The sequence below is a fragment of the Suricata suricatta genome, chromosome 15, assembly GCF_006229205.1.
Source record: "Suricata suricatta isolate VVHF042 chromosome 15, meerkat_22Aug2017_6uvM2_HiC, whole genome shotgun sequence".
In the NCBI taxonomy this organism is placed as follows: Eukaryota; Metazoa; Chordata; class Mammalia; order Carnivora; family Herpestidae; genus Suricata; species Suricata suricatta.
In genome coordinates this window covers 62,693,118-62,713,191 of record NC_043714.1, presented here as the reverse complement: position 1 = coordinate 62,713,191, position 20,074 = coordinate 62,693,118, and the positions used below count along the sequence as shown (strand labels likewise).

Below are 20,074 nucleotides of genomic sequence, written 5' to 3'. Positions count from 1 at the left end.
AAAAATAAACAAACATTAAAAAAAAAAATACCATTCTCCAATGAAGGAAACCAGGGCTCCTTCAAGAAATAGCTAATTGTAAGGGTTGGCAGTCAGATAATACTTGGCAGTGCCAGAAAGTAAAAATATGGTCTTAAACAAAATGAGCGCATGTCACTAGAATTCAGGAGCCAACCTCAAAGAGTTCCCAAAGCTGAAATAATTTACACAGTAAATAACAACAGAACTAGATTTTAACCTAAAGTATAAAACAAACAGCCACACTCACATACTAATATACACAATATAGCCTGGGGGCTAGACTTAGTAATTGATTCCAAAGGAAAAACAAGTATGGAAAGGGAAAAAATAAAGTGGAAAGACCTAGTAGATACCAACCTAGTGAATGAAGGAACACCACCAGTAATGCTCACTGACACCGTGTACCCGGTATTATGCACTGCAGAAGGCACATCACCTCTGTGCTGTCCTTGCTGATAGAACATAACCTCAAATCTCCTCACAAGAAAACGCCCGACAAACCCACATTAGGGATCACTGTACAAAATAACCAATCAGTACTCTTCATGGTGTCCAGGTCGTGAAAGACTGAGAAACTGTCACAGACTGGAAGACACAAAGGAGGCATTAGTGACTAACTAAATGCAATGTGGTGCTCTGGACCGCTCCTGGAGCCGCGGAACGACATTAGCGGAAAACAGATAGAAACCAAATCAAGTCTGTGCTACATGCAGTCAACAGAACTGTCCTAAGGTTAATTTCTGAGTTCTGACAGATACATGCCAGTTTACGTAAGGTGTTAACAACAGGGGAAGCTTGGGGAAGGGTACGGGAAACCTCTCTGGACTATCTGCAGCTTTCCTGTAAACCTGAAACTATTCTCAAGTGAACAGGTCATTAAAAAACATGAGGGAAAGCCACAGCACGGAGAGCATTTAGTACTGAGGTGCTGTATTTAATACTGAGAAAGGGACTTACAGATTATATACACATTTTCACAGTAATGTGATCAACACGACAGTTTATTTGTAAACATATTATGTGTCAATAATCAAATTGACAACACTTTATACATTTTGTTGTATAATATTAACATCATACCAGAAAACAGTCCACTGTACTCACTTACAGTTTTGGTTCTTTAAAATCTTTAAATACAAACTGTGTTTGAAACACTGAACATAAAATAGAAACATGAATGGCAGAGAAGATTGAATATACATCAAGTAAAAGAAAAGTGATATTCCCCCCAAAAAACAAATACAAAATCATCTGATCACATACTTAAAATGAAGGAAAGAAAGGAATCAAGAAAACCTGGTATGTTTGTAAATGACATAAAGTTGTATTTCTTTAGACCCACCTGACAGGTGAAACTGAACCGTGCTAAATTCTATGTCCTCTGTGATTTTTCATTTTCTCTTGGTTTCCAAAGAATGTTTTCCATGGTTTAAGCTACATTAAAGGGGAAATCGAATAGGGAGGTAGCACAAAGCCAAATGAAATTACTTTAGAATTCCTTCGTAGGTCTTCTTTGGCAAATAATAAAGTCTGTATTTAAAATTTAACATGTCGCTGAACTGAATCAAAACTCATAAGATTTAGGAGATGAATCTTTACATGAGTTAACACATGAATGAAACAAAGCCAAGTTCATAAAGCAAAACACAAAAATGGCTTTTCCATTTTACTAACAGCCTACGAAGCAGATTCTCCCTCCTTAAACATAATGAGAGCTTTTCAGCTGGGAATCGGAACCTTTCCCCATTCACAGCAGAGACCAGAGTTGTCCACATGTTTTCCAGTAATTTCCCTAAAATTCATGATCACTGTTAGGTTCTATTTCTTCCTCCATTATCTCTCAAAGGTGATACAGCAGCAAATCACTCTCATATTTTAAGTTTTCAATTCACCACCAGCTGCGTTCACTGCCAACAACTACAAGTTATCGGATTCTTTATTAGTGTACATGTCATTACAGTAGGCTGAGACTGTTAATACAGGAATAAATAAAATAACTACAGTTACTATAAACAAAGCAAATGAAAATGAGACTAAAGAGCCCTGATCAAATAAAACACTTACAACGTTCAGTTGAAAAACTGTAAAAGTTATATACATACCTAAGAGCACTAGGAATGTACAATATCAATTACTGGAAAAATAAATGAGTGATTCACAGTCGTAAGAAATTATTTTAATATTAGTATGTATTTTCCTTTTATAGACAAACATTTATAACATACACTTGATTTCTACCTCATGTAAGACAAAGTAGAAAACTAAACGTTACTGCACTTACCCCAAACACAGCACTGACTGTGTGCCACAGGGAACCTGTTCCAAGAGAATTCAGTTCTATAGGTAGGCCGTGATACTGAATGCAGGGTTATGTTAACAGTTTTAAGAAAGGCATATATTTCCAGAAGTATGTTAAATACACAAATATCAGTTCTATAAATAACAAAAAATTATCAGCAAAATGTTTAGGTTATAACATTCCCAAATTTTCTAATGCCTTAAGTGTTTTAGATCTATGTTGTTTGACCAGTTAGTTTGGTTACAGTTTTAACAAGCAAACCGTTATCCTAGGAGAAGAGCTACACTAAACTAGAACACTGCACAGATTTCCCAAGGAAGGTAACTTAAAAAAATCTGGAAAGTGATTCCAATTATTCTAATTAACATTTGAGATCTAAGAGAATTAATGATTCAAGAAACATTTTGAAATTACTCAATTTTTCTTTATCAGTCCCTCCAAAGCTATTCACATAAATCTAAGGTCCAGGTTGCCTAAGAATGTCTTCAAAGTAGGTTTATCACCAGAGTGTTTTGATCAGAAGACAGCCTTAATTCCTCTAAATATGTAATTCTAACCTAAAATCACAATCCTTGGTTTTTAAACACCAAATTCGATTTCATAACAATTCATTGGTAAAGCTACTCAACAAAAAATGAGGGTGAAAACGTGCAGCAGCCACAGTTACAAGAGTGGAAAATAAATTCTATTTTTCCATAAAGACTCTATGAAAATATAAAGCCCAAAGTGAGTGACGACGGAAGTCCACATATAAACGTTGTTTAAAAATAGAATGTTTTCCAAAGCTTCTCATGAGATGTCAATGTATACTCATAGTCAGAGTTAAGACCTTATAAATCAAGGTTAAGTTATACATAACTATGCTGATTTACATACTTCAACAACGTTAACTCATATACATAATTTACAGACATCCACGGAAATTCTTAATGCCCCATCAGATCATCTCTCAAAACTGATGTTTATTGTTTTATAGTCTTGCTACTTTTAAGTACCAAGAAGCCTTTTCAGAGGAAGAGTTCCACCTCTTCCCATGATCCCCTAAAGAGTAGGTAACAAAATATAAAATTAAACAAGATTTATGTTTGATAAACTAACATATAAAATTACCACCGCAATATTCATAGTGACTGCTTAGAAACGTAACAGTCATCATAAAGCCTATAAAGTATACCCTCAGTTTTATAAAAGAAATGCAGATTGTCTCAAGGTAAAAAATACAGTGCAGGCTGCTAAAAAGCTCTTTGTTGCATTAGGAGGTGCAGTGCTGAGGAAAACTTGAGAAAACATGAACATGTTCCCCAATCTTTTCACGTCAGTTAACATGAAGTGCACTGTAGCAGCAGGGTGCTTTTTAGTGGCTGGCACTATAAAGCTAACGTTAAGAAAAAAAAGGCAGAAAGTGTGAGCAACGCATGGTGGAACCAAATTATTGCAAATGGAGATTAGCAACAAGAAGCGAGGAAGGTGACCGTCCACTCCATTCTGATAGGACGCCATCTTTAAATATTAAGTTCTTTGCAGGAAGCGGAACGCCCGTGTCAGCACAGGACGACGGTGAAGGCACACTGGACAAGCTGGCCTCCGTGTGAACATCCAGTGTGGAAGCACCTTCCTACGAGACCAAGGACAAGAGAAAAAAACCCCATATTCAACACTTTACCAAACCACGGAACATAGCGAGTTATAAATACAGACTTTGCTTGCCCGACAAATGTTTCTGGGAGGCAAAGCACTGTTGGTGATGCAAAGACCTACCCCACAACCCCCAAATAATCAATGATGGGTATTACTGGATGCAATAATGGCTGACCCAAGTCACACCATGATAAGTGCTCACAAATAATAACAGGCTAGGAGACTAGAGGATAAGAAAAAAGTTAATCCTTAAACAATCTCTAAAAACCCCTCCCGTAACATTAAGAACATCAGAACACTCTGTAAGTCCCACATGTAGCACTGAGCACAGACCTCTCCCCAGGACTCCAGGCTCAAAAACATCCACCGATCTGACATCGCTCTTGGATGTTTCCCCATATACTCCCCACTTACCATGTCCGTGACCTTAATTCTCCAGTTCCTGCCAGCCTTCCCCACTCCACACGTGAAGCTAGTCCAGAAACAGGAGACTCATTCTTGAGTCTTTCCTTCCTCACCACACCCTCAATCTTCTCCTCACACTGAATTAATCGGGTTAATCCATCTACATCCAACATGTATCCCAAACTGCTTGATTCATTCACGATAGCCCGCTACCACAGTCCAGGCCAGCGGTCTCCAAAGTGGGGAACTCACTCCAATGTAGGCCATGGGACTGTAAAAATCTTACAAATCCTATATCGACTATTACATCCTGACACAATTTCTATTTTTGTGTATATTTTATAAAATATGTAGTTTGATGATGTAACAGTATATGTATGTGCAATCAACTTTTATTATGGATACATGCAAACTTTTGGGGTATTTTTAATGAAAAGGGGAGCTCAGTTACCCAAATTCTCACCTCAGCGATTTTTAAAAAAAATTTATTTTTGAGAGACAGAGCATGAGCAGAGGAGGGTAGAGAGTGAGGGAGACACAGAACCTGAAGCAGGCTCCAGGCTCTGAGCGATCAGCCCAGAGTCTGATGCGGGGCTCGAACTCATGAACCACGAGATCATGACCTGAGCCAAAGTCAGCCATTTAACTGACTGAGCCACCCATGCGCCCCTCACCTGGGCTATTATTATAACAGTCTCCAAACTACTCTTGCTTCGACCCTTATCCCTTTTTCATCTGCTCTCTACACAGGAACTAATTTTTTAAAACAATAAAAAATAATGTCATTTCTATTTAAAAGTCCTTACCAACTGGGGTGCCTGGGTGGCTCGGTCCATTGAGTATCTGACTTCGGCTCAGGTCATGATCTCACAGCTCATGGGTTCAAGCCCCACCTCCAGCTGACTACTGCCAGCACAGAGCCTGCTCTGGATCCTCTGCCCCCCGCCCCCACCCCTCCCCTGCTCACATGCCCTATCAGTTCAAAGTCTTTAAGTAACTTCTCTTCACACATTTTGCACCTGAGCATAAAATTGAACTGCTCTGCATCCTATAAAGCTCTATGCAAATACCATCTGGATTTTTGGAGTTTTGTTACCTGGAATGAGTGAACAAAGTTAAGGACTTGTAGAGAGAGTTTTCTACTGGAATGTAAGAGGTTCTGAAGGCTGAAAAAAAGGGAGGACATTTTAAAACAATTATAATTTTAATGGCAAGAACAAATATCTCACAATAATTTCAGCAATTTAAATGCATTTATATATGTAAATACATTCTAATCATATAAAAATTTTAAAACATTTTTCAATGGTTCTCATCAATGAAATTTCTGCCAGTTTTAAGAGTAGGGAGTTACCAGTGCATAAAAAGACCATTCTGAAATAAAAAGCCATGTATAAAACTAAAACTGAGAAGTTTTTGTTAGGAAGAGTTTAAACTATTAGCAAATATCAATGTTAAACAAAAGAGAACTTTTAAAATGAAAATTCAGGCAGATACAAATAGCCAAACTAATTTTAAAATACCTGACATTTCATATGCATTAACCCACCTAAACATGTAAACTGGTGACAATTCTGGTGGCAATCTTTAAAGCTGTTACAATGTTTCTACTTTTTTTATTCATGTATTTTACGATCAGAGAATTGTTTAAATTATTTGTTGATTAAGCACTTTTAGTCTTCTGATACTATATTAAGCCAATTAAATGAATTACTTATAATCCAATTTTGTTTTCTAAAAGAAGTCCAGGGGACCTGTGGACATGAGTTCTCCCAGGAACCCTACCATGACAATGGGCTTCAGGAATGTCCCCTTGTGCTCAAAAAGTCACAGAACTTTTATAACACTGCCTCTTAGCAACTGCTCCCGACGGATCAGGGTAGGCATAGGAGACAAAATCTACGTGCCGTTCTCTGAGAAGTAATACATACTCATTTTAGAAAACATGGAAATTGAAGAAAATTTAGAAATTCGGCTCTCATTCCACCTTAAGAGACAACCACTACTTACATAACATAACTCAAGTGTGGTGTGTACAGAGAGTGACAGTAGTGAGGAATGTTCTAGACACGTACATACTACAAACACTAGGTTTATCATCTCATCTGAGCATGCAAATTTTACCATGCCTTCACCAGAGTGGGTAATTAAGTCAACATAACTAAAATTAACCAAAACACATGTCCCAGAGGTTTGCATCCGTCAGATTTCTGAGGTGCTGAAGTTTAATTTTGAAAAACAGAGCAAAACCCTTAAACTAGCAATCTTTATTCAATCAACAAATACACTCAAGGCAATTACCATGCTCATGTGTGAAATGAAAGAAAATACAACGTAGCAAATGAGAGCCTAGAAGTCTCACAGCTGAAAAGATGACAATGAATACAAACCCTCACCTCTCTTTTCTGCAAAGGCCATGTGTGGCAATTTTCCTACAGACTTTCCGGTTTAATTCAGAACTGAACAGTGGAATTCCAAAGCACAGCTCGAGAGGAACCCAATCCACTTCTGCCGTGGCAGCTACAAAAGGGCAGACAGTTGTTACCGACAGAGGTATTCACATATATTATGACTGACCAGCGTCTCTTAACCGAGGTCCATACATTTTCAGGTTCCTCCCACCCCCGCAGTATCCAGCAATGGGCTTAGCAGGGAAGAGGATTCAGAGGGGTCAGTGAATCTCTGAAACAGGAAAGAAATCTTTATTGAGTACGGACATGCTATTGGGGAGAAGGTACGAAGTTTTCATTAGATGCTCAAAATTGTCTCCCCCCCCCAAAAAAAGACTTTCTAAGACATCTACAGAATGAAAGAATTTAACATAGGAAAAACAAAACTGAAGTCCCTCTCAGGTCATATTTTTATAACGCCTTATTTGTTATTCTAGACATACAAAAATGTTTCCTGGTAAATACTTACTAAAAGGTCCACTGTGGACAAACAGAGCAGACAAACGACATCCGAATGATTTAACAGAAGATTTAAACATCACAAACTAGTCTAAAACTGCAAATGATTCTTAAAGCCTTACCAGAGTTGTGTTTTGTTGCCGAATCTAGAGTTGCTTCCTCAATGACCATTTCAAATGACTCTGTGCTCCCATTTACATCTGAGCCAGAAGCCAAATCAGGTTCTCCTTGTAATTACAGGACATACACAATATTAGGATTTAGTAGTTGGCACAAGTGGTCCGTAAATCGTTCCTAACAGAAGAGAAGACTTCAACAGCAGGAATGACAATGGAGAACAATCAACAGTCTTCAGCCTAAAGCAGTTCCCAACTAGGGGGCACTTTTGTCCCCCAAGAGACCTCTGACAACGTCTGGAGACCTATGCGGTTGTCGTGAATGGGGACAGGGATGTTACTGGTATCTAGGGATGCTAAACGTCCTACAATGTGTAGGACAGTCCCCACAACAAGCAATTATCCGGCTCAAAATATAAATGGGGCTGAGGTTGTAAAACCCTGGCCAAAGGAAACAAGGACTCAAAGGGCAGAACACTTTCACTTAGATCTTTACCGAAGTCGCTTCTATCCCCATGGAAATATGCAGTGTGATCCTGTCATTCCTCTTCAAAGTTGTTTGACTCTTCGTATCTTCCAGCACAGAAGATCCTCCAAGATCTCCTGATGTGACCAACTTCTCTACTCTCATTTTCTACTACTTTCCAACAAATTCTTTCTTTCTGCCAAGATGAGCTACTCTACTGCCTGATTCCCTCTGCCTGAAAGACTGCTACCCTCCAAATACACAACAATCATCTTTCATGTGCCCAAATCCTCACTTTTCAAGACTGACTTCAAGCTTTACCTGCTCTAAGAGGCCTTTTTTGATAGCGCAGGTGGGCTGAGATCTGCCTTCTCTATCCCACAGCAGCACACTGAGCTGAGGCCAAGCCCTACCACACACTTAACACTACACAGCTGGCTGGCTTGCTGGTCTCCCTTTCTAGGGTTTTATTCCTTAGGTCTTGCTAATTCCAATCTCTCCAGCACCTCAGTAGGTACTCCATAAATGTCAATGGAATGACAGAAAACAGGACTGTAGCAGACATGCTTCAAATGACTGCCTAACCCAGACCCCTGTTTGGAATATGCCCCTGTGATACGTGACAGTCAACTGTTAAAATTTACTCAAATCCTCTGGCTTAGGTAAAGGACCAGGGGTGGGTATTTAACTCAGAGGGAGCCAATATGATCCACTGGATGACTAGCAATCAATCGTATCTACTCAGGATTTCACACTAAGAGGCTCAGGGAATACAGTCAATCAATGACAGATGTTTGAATTGAAACGTTTTCTAGAGTCATAAACCAGAGCTGGCGCTATGGCCACCAAAACCACATACAAGCCCAAACTAGGCCAGAACAGAAACAATTAGCAGGCGAAGGTGACTTGTAAATGCATTTTTTAATTAAAAAGAAAAAGGAGGGGCGCTTGGGTGGCTCAGTCAGTTAAGCATCTGACTTCGGCTCAGGTCATAATCTCACAGTTTGTGGGTTCAAGCCCCACGTTGGGCTATGCGCTAACTGCTAGCTCAGAGCCTGGAGCCTGTCTTCAGATTCTGTTGTCTCCCTCTCTCTCTGACTCTCCCCTGCTCACACTGTCTCTCCCTCTCTCTCAAAAATAAATAAAAATATTAAAAAAAAAAAGAAAAAGAAAAAGGAAAACTAACTGTTGTCAATGTGCAGGACAGGTTGGAGACAGAAGGAGAAATGAGGTCAGGAAGGCTAAGCAGGAAATGGCTATAGTAATTCACGACTACAGTATTGAGATGCACACTAGAATGACAGTTACAGAGAATTTAAAAAGAAACAAGAAGAGAAGAAAGGATATGAGAGACATTTCTGCAGACTAATTCCCAGAACATGGAAACGAAGTGGGCAGTGTGGAAAAAGAAGGGAGAGACAAAGATTTTAAGCCTGGGTAATTGAGACAGTGGTGCCTTTGACCAAAAAAAAAAAAAAAAAAAACCAGAAAGAAAAGAAAAAGAAAAAGAAAGGTTGAATGGGAAAAGTTGTTCATTCTACTTTGGAAACCCTTTTACAAAGAGACTAAAGTTATGAAGCCATCACTTCATAGAGGAACTTAATTTAAAGCCTATAAACACAAGAGACGACAGTAAAGGGCTAAAACACAATAACCACTCTGTATCAATCCCAGGTCAGTACTTCTGTATTTTCTCCATTTGAACAACTGCTACTAGTCCAAATGATATCACAGAATATTTTCTCACTTTAGTGAAAAAACACTAAGTATTAAATAATCCAACAGCCCCACAAAGGTCTCCCCGCTTCTTAAATACGAAGATCGTGATAAACTCAGTAGAGCCACCTTAATTCAAAAAACCCCACCGCTGGCTGACCTCTCTCATCAGAAGCGTCACTGAGTTTCCTGCTTGCAAGCTGGCTTGAAGCATTCAACATGGTGACATAGCCACAAAAATGCTGCAGGTCCACTTTGTTCCTTAATATCTGCAAGGCTTTGTGGACACTCATATTGACACGAGTGAACTCTAAGAGCAAAGAGATGATTGCACTGTAAGTAAATAGTTTTATAACATAAAACAACATAAAAAAGGTAAATACACTTTTACTGAACAATTCTTGGAACTACATTTTTTTTTCTTTTATAGTTTATTGTCAAGTTGGTAGAACTACTTTTATACTTGAATCTATCAACACTGATTCCGACAAAAAACTACTTGTGAATGTAAAAGGCTGGTGTACACATAGATTTATTTATAGCCTTCAGGAGGCATTTACTGATCAGAACAAACTCTGTGCTAAGCAAGCAAAGAGGGCTGGTCAGTGGCAAATTCTCTAGGCTTCTCTTTGTGGTTCTGTTCTGCCTCAAACACTTACTTGTTGGGCTTCTATGTACTATCTACGCATTTTATTTTTGAAATGTATTAAATACATATTAGATTTTTGAAAAAAAAATTTTTAGGTTATTTTTAAAAAATATAATTTATTGTCAAATCAGCTTCCATACAACACCCAGTGCTCATCCCAAAAAGTGCCCACCTCAATGCCCATCACCCGCTTACCCCTCTTCCCCACCCCCCATTAACCCTCAGTTTGTTCACTGTATTTAAGAGTCTCTTGTGGTTTGCCTCCCTCCCTCTAGTTTATAACTATTTTTTCTCTTTCCCTTCTTCCCCTTTGGTCTTCTGTTAAGTTTCTCAGGATTCACATAGGAGTAAAAACATGGTATCTGTCTTTCTCTGACTTATTTCACTCGGCATAATACTTTCCAGTTCCATCCATGTTGTTGCAAACGGCATCACTTCATTCTTTCTCATTGCCGAGTAGTATTCCATTGTATATATAAACCACATCTTCTTTATCCATTCATATCCATTCATGAATGCTGATGGACATTTAGGCTCTTTCCATAAACTGGCTATCGCTGAAAGCGCTGCTGTGAACACTGGGGTACACCTGCCCCTATGCATCAGTACTCTTGTGTCCCCTGGGTAAATTCCCAGTAGTGCTATTGCCGGGTCATAGGGTAGTTCTATTTTTAATTTTTTGAGGAACTTCCACACTGTTTTCCAGAGTAGCTGCACCAGTTTACATTCCCACCAATGGTGTAGGAGGGCGCCCGTTTCTCCACATCCTCGCCAGCATCTATAGTCTCCTGATTTGTTCATTTTAGCTGCTCTGACCAGTGTGAGGTGGCATCTCAGTGTGACTTTGACTGGTATTTCCCTGATGATGAGTGACACTGAGCATCGTTTCGTGCGTCTGTTAGCCATCTGGATGTCTTCTTTGGAAAAGTGTCTATTCATGTCTTCTGCCATTTCTTCACTACTTGTTTTCCAGGTATTGAGTTTGGTAAGTTCTTTATAGATTTTGGATACTAGCCCTTTATCTGATATGTCATTTACAAATATCTTTTCCCATTCTTCTGTTGCCTTTTGTTTTGTTGTTTCCTTTGCAGTGCAGAAACTTTTATCTTGAGGAGGTCCCAACAGTTCAGTTTTGCTTTTAATTCTCTTGTCTTTGGAGATGTGTCAAGTAAGAAACCGCTGCGGCTGAGGTCAAAGAGGCTGTTGCCTACTTTCTCCTCTAGGGTTTTGATGGTTTCCTGTCTCACAATTAGGTCTTTCATCCATTTTTGTGTATGGTGTAAGAAAGTGGTCCAGTTTCACTCTTCTGCAGGTTGCTGTCCAGTTCTCCCAGCATCACCTGCTGAAGAGACTTTTTTCCATTGGAAGCACTTTCCTGCTTTGTCAAATATTAAATTGTCCGTACATTTGTGGGTCAAATTCTGGGTTCTCTATTCTATTTCATTGGTCTATGTGTCTATTTTTTGCCAATACCATACTGTCTTGATGATGACAGCTTTGTAGTAGAGGCTAAAGTCTGGGATTGTGATACCTTCTGCTTTGGTTTTCTTCTTCAGTATTACTTTGGCTATTTGGGGTCTTCTGTGGTTCTATACGAATTTTAGGATTGTTTGTTCACTTTGAGAAGAATGCCAGTGCAATTCTGATTGGGATTGCACTGAATGTATAGACTGCTTTAGGAAATATTGACATTTTAACAATATTTATTCTTCCAATCCATGAGTATGGAATGTTTTTCCATTTGTGTCTTCTTCAATTTCCTTCATAAGCTTTCTATAGTGTTCAGCACATAGATCTGTTACAACTTTGGTTAGGTTTATTCCTAGGTATTTTATGGTTTTTAGTGCAATTGTGAATGGGATCAGTTTCTTTATTTCTCTTTCTTTTGCTTCATTATTGATGTATAAAAATTGAAAAAAATTTTAAAGTAAAATTATTCCTATTGAAACTAAAGTTAAAAATCTACTTGAAATTACATCCTTAATAAATGATTTAAATATCAGTGGAAGTCCTCATAAATATGTGAACTTCTATAACAGAAATATGCTGTATACTCAGATATGAAGATCCCTTTCTTTTATAATTCACACAATAGTCTCCCCCAAGGCAAGAGAGCTATTAATCAGTTAGCTATTAATCAGAGCGTGCGTGCTCACTCTCTCAAAAATAAACATCAAAAAAATTTTTTTTAAAGACCCTAGAACTTAAAGTTTTAAGAATTCAGTTCCTGCTGTTTTCTACCAAACTGTTGTCAAAGATTAACGATAAAGAAGTCAGATACAATTCAAAAGCAAGATACCTCCTTGTAGTTCTGTTTCATCAAATGGAAAAGGTATGTGGACAGTTTCTCCTATTCCATGCAAACCATGTCCCTGAACATGAAGAAACACAGTTGAAAGTCATACAAGAAATCTGTATTTCCAAGAACAGTCAAACAGTAAATAAGACTGTGCCATGTGATGGCATGTTCTACATTCATATTCTATCAAAAAAGCTTTCAACAATTTTTGATTTTCTTCTAGCAAGCAAACCAACCTTAAGCGTGTATTATCTTATAAGGCAATGTGTCTCCAAGTGAGTGCACTGCTAACAACAGAGAGAGGCCCACTGAACAGGCACCTCAGGCGTGAGGCAAGTGAAGGCTGAAATCGGGTTCGCTCACGTAAGGCTTAGCTGTAGTTCCGAGAGAGGAACGTGGGGAAGGAATCCCATCATTAATCTCTTGGCGTATTATAAACCAGGAATGCAAAACTCAGTAACCTGTACTTAGTACATATATTCAAAATTATGTGATTATAAATGCCCCCATTAGGGGTTAACTAAATTAATGTATGTATTTTCAACACAGCTTCAAAAAAAAAAAAAAAAGAAAGAAAAAGCTCCCTATGACCTGAAATGGAACGGAAAGGTCTCCAGTTGTTAAGTGAAAAAGGCACGGGGGTACAGCACTGTGGGGTGGCTTGCATCTGCATAAAGAAATTCTAGACGGGTACAGCACAAACTAATAAATGGATCTGATTAGAAAAAGAAATGGGGAGAACTGGGCAGACCACGTTAGAAGTGGAGTGATACTTTCCTCTGTGCACCTTTTAATAGTGATTTACTGGATCATGGGAAGGTTCTATCAATTCAAAAATTGAATTAAAAAAAATCTGAGTCTCACCACCCCACTCCTATGCTACGAATAATAGTTTTAACCATTACTTTCAATTAATGTTCATTTTGTTTGTTGGTTTTAAAAAAAGGGTTTTTTTAATTAAAGGTCTTTTTTTTTAATTTACACCCCCAAGTTTATTTTGGTTTTACAACTGTGTAAGAATGCTAAAAATGAAGAACTTAATTCACGTTTATGTGTATTTAGTATCATTACAAAAGAAAATTTAACACTAGGGATCTATACATTTTTCCATTAATAAAAACCTTTGCATTATTTAAATTCAAAGTACTCTGATATATAAGAAAAAAATCATTTCAGAGCAAAATGCACTCATTTCAATGGTTCACAGAAAAACCTGAAAGTATTTCTTCTGGCAGCTCGCTTCTACTTTATGGGTACAGTTATGATTTACACCCTAATCAAGGCTGTTACAATGAAAGCATGGTTTTAATCAAAATCTTAATTTTGTTCAGCAAGATGAGTTTCTTCCACAAAACTTAAAAGAAAGGAGGCATTCTTTTTAGCAAAAACAAAACTCCGTAACAAACACGTTAAAACTCTGCTGCGTCTGCTACCGTTACCGCTACACAGCTAACACCTTCTGGGACCGTCCTGTGGGCTAGGCACAAGTGTAGGCATTTTATGTAGATTGTGCGATTCGGCCATTCATTTCAACAAACTTAGGAACCATTATTATCTTTGGTTTGCAAGTGAAGAAATTCAAGATTACTGAACTCACCCAAGATTCCTAACAAGTGGTGGAATCAAGATTTGAATTTAGGCAGACTGACTGGAAGCCACGTCTAACCCGTCCCATGAGGTCATCTGCCACCACTGCCCTGCCAGGTGTCCTCCCCGCTGGCGATCACGTCGGCCCTCATGCTTTCAACTACCCTGACACGCTGACGCGGACAGTCAAGTCCGCGTCTCCTGTTCAACTCATCTGGATTTCAAAATACGTTCCACTACCGACTAGAAAGCTGTACCACCCAAATGCCCCACAGGCGCCTTACACTCAGCACGCGCCAAACACAACACACATCATCTGACCCCCGTACGCTGGCCCTTGCTCCTCTGGTCGCTCAGCAGGGATATCGCCATCCTTCCACCTTCACAAGCCAATTCCCCAGGAACCTGCTCTTCCTCTTCTCGTATCCTTCTCAGACATCTGATCGATTCTATTAACTTTAATTTGCAATAATTCTTGAATCCAGTTTCTCCTTTCAACACTTATTTTTCCTGATGCAGGCTGTCTTCCCCTCTTATCGGAACCCCTCCACCAACTCCTAATTGGTCCTGTTGCTTCAGGTAGCTTACTCTACCCTACCCCACCGTGCTCAGCACACTCTCCAAGCTGATCTTCCCAAAACACACTGACCACGGACGTCCCCTGCTCCGCACCCTCTGCTCTCCGTCATCAGTCTATAGGGTACAAAGCTCTACAGCAGAACAGTCAAGGCACACTACACTCCAGGCCCTGCCTACACACATCCAAACACTCATGAGTAGCTACTCCGGGCCAGGTGCTGTTCTAGACAGTAGGAACACAGCAGTGGAGAAAAAGAAAAAAGAAAAAAAATCTCTACCCAGACAATTATTCATGCTAACCCCTCTGCCGGGCCTGGCTCTCTTCTGTATCATCTTTCTGTACTCAGCCTGAGTCTCATTTTCTCTAACAAGTGTCCGCTCCGCCTTTCTCCTCGCCTCAGGGCTGAACTGGGTACTCCTCTCTAACGCTTGCACCAGATAGAATTCTCTTCAGCACTCAGCAAAAAACTGAAACTGGCTGCTTATGCATCTTCTCCCACCAGACTTAACTCCCTTCAACGCAGGGACTGTGTCTTATTTGTATATCCACATTAATTAGCACAGAATATGGCACATACGATTGTTAGTTGAATAAATCAATGAAATCTTTATTGAGAACCTAGTATGAAGCACAAAGTGTGCTGCACGCTTTACACACATTCTTATTTCATTCTCTCAACAATCCTATGAACATAAACTGCTTATCTCGTCATTAGCTGCTACTATTATTTTTTGTTGCCATACAGTAAACATCGCCATCTTCATTACATGGGTGGGAAACTACGTATAAGAGAAGTATCTTCAAAACATCACACTGCTCATGAGTGTGTGAAAAGAGGCCCCCAGCACTAGGCATCAGGAAAATACATATCAAACCACCAAGAGATACCACTTCACACCCACCAGGTGGGTTCTAACTTAAGAAGGCCGATACTACCAGGTGCTGGTGGGAATGCAGAGTGACACGGCCACTCTGGCAAACAGCCCGGAAGTTCCTTCAACAGTTACACACAGAACTGCCTCATGATCCCGCATGTCCACTCCTAGCCACATATCTAAGAGAAATGACAACACGGCCACACAAAAGCCTAGAAATGAACATTTATAACAATGATTACTATTATTCATAATAGCCAAAAGGTGGAAGCAGCCCAAGCGTCCATCAACAATGAATGGAAAAAACAGAATGTGGCATATTTGCACAAGGGACTTATTATTTGGCCATAAAAAGGAACGCAGCAGTGAGTCATGAAGGACTGATGCAGGCTGCAACACGACGAACCTCGAGCACATCCTGCCAAGTGAAAGAGGCCAGTGACAAAAGTCCACCTATTACATGATTTTGTGTGTGTGAAATGCCCAGAATAAGCATTCTAGAGACAGCAAACAGATTAGTGCTGTTTGGAACTGGGGAACAGGGGACTGAGCCTGATGAAGGCTTGTGGACACGTGCGGCTACCCTAAGAAACACTGACCTGTACACCGTAAACCGGTGGATTGTGCGCTGTGTGAAATGACGCCTCGACAGAGCCTCCACACGTAGCAAACAATTACGGCCACACAGGCAGCAAAAGGTGAAGCCGGAATCCAAGCCTGGGTCTAACTACAGAACCCACGCTGTTTCTGGGATTCCCACACGGCCAGGCGAAGGCCGGGGCAAAATCCCACATCTCACCTCTTACGTTTCAGTTTTACGTACTTCAAATCACTGACATCTGTCTGTGACTCAGCAAATTATACTCTTTAAAAATAAAAATCCAAAACTGGTTGTTTCAAATAAAGCAACTGTACCTGAATCAGAACCGCCGAATGTGTTAAAGCATCATTCAACATCGTGAGCACATTGGATGTAGGGACTACCCCAGGGTCATGACCCCAAGACGTTATTAGTAATCGATCGTAACCCTATGGAAAAGAAAAGAAAGATAAAACGGCGTTTAGAAATTTAACAAAACAAACGATAACTAAGAAGATCTTAGTTTATATATAACGCTATAATGCTGCTTAGCAATCTCTAGCCTCCTCAAAAACAACTAAAGAAGCAAACCGCACACAACATACCTGGAATATATCTGGCAGTTTTCGAAGTCTTGTACCTTTGGACAGTAAGAGAGATGGTGGTCCTTGCCCAGTGATATAATAAATGTATAGTTTAAACCAGACAGAACTGACTTCCGGGATAGCTGGTCCAATATGCTGTAATCGTAAAACAGGTAAGAGAAAGTTGTCATACTTCTCTACAGCAGCCAACTTTCACAAGGGTCCAAGGCTGGTCTTACGAACACCTAATGCCTCACGTAAGTGTTCACTGCTATGACCCTTAGGAAAATAAAATTTAAATGCTCCATCCAAACGGTTTCCATTGTACCCCAGAAGTGAGAACGCACGTCGTGGTGCTGTAACCGGGAGAACCGACCTTGGAGCAGAGCACCAAGGTCTGAACCTTGGCTTCATCCCCTCAGCTGTGTCATCTTAGGAGGTTACTTCTTTGTCTTTCCGTGATGTGGTGACAAAATATCTACCTTGTAAAGACATTGTGCGCTTGCTCAAAAGGGTTTAATACAGTACCTGCCAAATAATAAGCCCTGTTTCAAAGTGTTATTGTCATTAGTCACATGCAATTTCTCACAAAAGGGACTATCTAACCTTCCATCCGTCTACGATTCCTTCAGTTCATGCATTCCTATGTGCCTAGAAGTCATGTCACAGAACAGGAGAACATGTGTTTAGGGGAGAGGGTTGGGTGGGGCACACAAAGAACTATTAAAAAAAAAGAGTTGGTCAATGTAAGTCTATAAACCACTCCTACTGAACAGAGGGCAAATCTGGAGGTGGGGGAGGTGTGCTCACTAGGGCAGCTGGACCAGCACGGCAATGAGGTCAACCCTGTCCAAGGACCCTTCCTTTCTCCCACGCCATGAACCTCGCACATCTAGGAAACCAGGCAGGACGCGGCACTGCGGAACAGCTGCGTGACCCCCGCCCTCTGAAAACAGTATCCTTGCAAAGGATTTATATTCAGAAAGTAAACTGATTTATATTTAGAAAGTAGAAGACCAGCAGTAATTTTCACAAGTCAGTTTTCTAAAGTTCTAGCTTCCAGTGCAATCTTTCCTTTCCAATTTATTTTCCATCATAGCCCTACTTCTATACCATTTTCTTTTTCCTACTTGACTTGATCCCTCAAGGCTTCCTTCCTAGAGCATCTGAAACATTCTCTTTAAAATACTGCACTCATCAAGAAAACTTCAATGTGGCACAAATCACAAGATGATACACGAATAAAATGCACCAACTCTACCCTACAAACTGGGTATCTTACAGGAGCATAAAATGCAAACTGCTTACTGAATCTATGATCTTAACATCTGGTATCAGCAGAATGAGAAATAACACAATCAAACTGGAAAACCTCTTCTTCAGATCACCACGAGCAAGTGTGAAATGCCATTGCTGGCAACGTTCCCCGTGGCTCTTTACCTGAGGAGTGCAGCTGCTCACGGGCCGGATTTCGTTGGTGAGAGGGGCCATGGAGACGAGTAGTGTGTAATTTTTGTTCAGAACTCTGCTACAAGTTGCAGGGTCCAAACCCAGAAGGCTTTCACAGCGTAAGAGATCCAGAGGAAAACCTGAATTATGATCAAGCATACACATAGAATGAAAGACTGACAATGGGAAGCAAAAATGTCTAAGACAAAATACTGGTAAAATACTTAAATGTTGTAAATGTCTAAGACAAAATATCACCTTGATATTTAAACGTCATTTTAACAGAGTATTGCTATTAAAAGTTCCCAATTTCCTTGGAGACCACCGAGACACTTTAAGATTGAAAACGAATGGTCTTTACTCCCTGGTCTAAAAAGACCACTGTCAAACTGGTGTTTTGTGAGGCCCCCTGTTAACGTTAAAACTGCAGGCTTGTTCCACCTTACTTCCTCTCCATCCCCCGCCACTCCAGGTACTAGGAAGACCTAAGTGCCACAAAAATCTCTGTCCTTGCCTCCCCCGATTTCTGATTTCTACAAAGAGCTTCAAGACCAAGTTCTGGGTCTGGCATAGGAATGAGTTCCTCATCTAACAATATGTACCCATGACCGTTGGTCCATAAAGCATGAACTCACTCAGCATGCAACAGATTAAGTGTCCCCATTCTTATCCTTTCGGAAAATCTCAGTCCTGTTTGTTCTCTAAAAAGATATTTAAGGCTGAAAGAAACCTTAGAAGGTGAAGTTAGCCCATCTCCCACTCAAACAGGACTGACTCAAAAAACGTATGACCTGCTAGAAGGGCATGGAAGCACTAAGCACAGCTAACACCAGGACCTTGGTTTTTAATACCACATTCCAGTATGAGAAACCAGGCTCCTAGGAGAAAAGGTTGATTCCAGGACTGGGACAGAAGTACAAGAGTAGATAAGATTGTTTTGCAACAAAGTAAAGAACTGCTCCAAAAATGAAAAAAAAAATTTTTTTAAGATGGAGGCATGACACGAGGAAAGAGTCAGCTTGAAGGGAAACCCACTGGCAAGATCCAAGACAACCGTAGCGCACACAGTAAGAGAGCAACGACTAATTATAAGCCATTGAAAAAAATAGGAATTCATCAATCCACACTGAGAGTATAAAAGAATGCTTAGTCCTGGCTGTTACTGGAAGAAGTGCTGGAGTTGGGAAGAATGATCGATCTGCAGCCATCGCAGTAAAGAATGGTTCAGATGGACATCACTGGATGCCCGATCTCAGAGCATCCTGATGAGGAGGATATGTGCACGGTCTTCAAGTGCCTGCGCACAGACTACTTAGCAGTTGAGGGTGGGCAGAATAATTAACTACACAGTGGAAGAATCAGAAAACACATTAACTGGGTGAGCAAAGTTACCATCGCAATGGGGCACAGATGGAAATCACATGCCCCCGGATGTCACACCCTTGGAAGAACATGACATCACTAGCGTGAGTGCACAACCTGAATCTACTAACCACAGGGAAACATCACACACACCCCAGGTGAGAAACTTTCTAGTAACACCAACAAAAAGGGACTATATTCTTAAAAAAGAATGTCAGAAAGGACAAAAAAGGTTACAGATTTGTTCCAGAATAAAGGAGATAAAGGAGACATGACAATTTCATGCAGATCTGATCTTAAACCAGATCCAGCACTTGAGGGGGATAAATGCTGTGCAGGACATTCTTGGGTCAACTGCTAAAGTGGAATACAAATGGGAGATTACTGTAGCAATACTACATCTCTGAAGGTGATGTGAGGGAGAGCCCTATTCTTAAGGAACATACCCTGAGCGGCGCCTGGGTGACTCGGTTATGCTTCCGACTTCGGCTCAGGTCATGATCTCACGGTTCCTGAGTTTAAGCCCTACGTCGGGCTCT

The 20,074-nt window shown here is 40.2% G+C and overlaps 1 protein-coding gene across 3 annotated transcripts in view; it reads right to left on the bottom strand.

Annotated features, from left to right (window-relative positions):
* Positions 1-992: 992 nt before the first annotated feature.
* FAM91A1 (family with sequence similarity 91 member A1) overlaps positions 993-20,074 on the bottom strand; it is a 45,486-nt gene continuing 26,404 nt past the window's right edge. Inside the window, exons 16-24 of one of the 3 annotated variants that reach the window (XM_029923397.1) lie at positions 18,165-18,313; positions 16,746-16,880; positions 16,476-16,589; positions 12,519-12,591; positions 9,731-9,880; positions 7,395-7,499; positions 6,760-6,883; positions 5,460-5,529; positions 993-3,935 (exon numbers count right to left, since the gene is read on the bottom strand). In XM_029923397.1, the coding sequence (XP_029779257.1) occupies positions 3,750-3,935; positions 5,460-5,529; positions 6,760-6,883; positions 7,395-7,499; positions 9,731-9,880; positions 12,519-12,591; positions 16,476-16,589; positions 16,746-16,880; positions 18,165-18,313 (1,106 nt within the window). In that variant the 3' untranslated portion in view covers positions 993-3,749. The other 2 variants (XM_029923398.1, XM_029923399.1) reach the window with 2 other exon arrangements.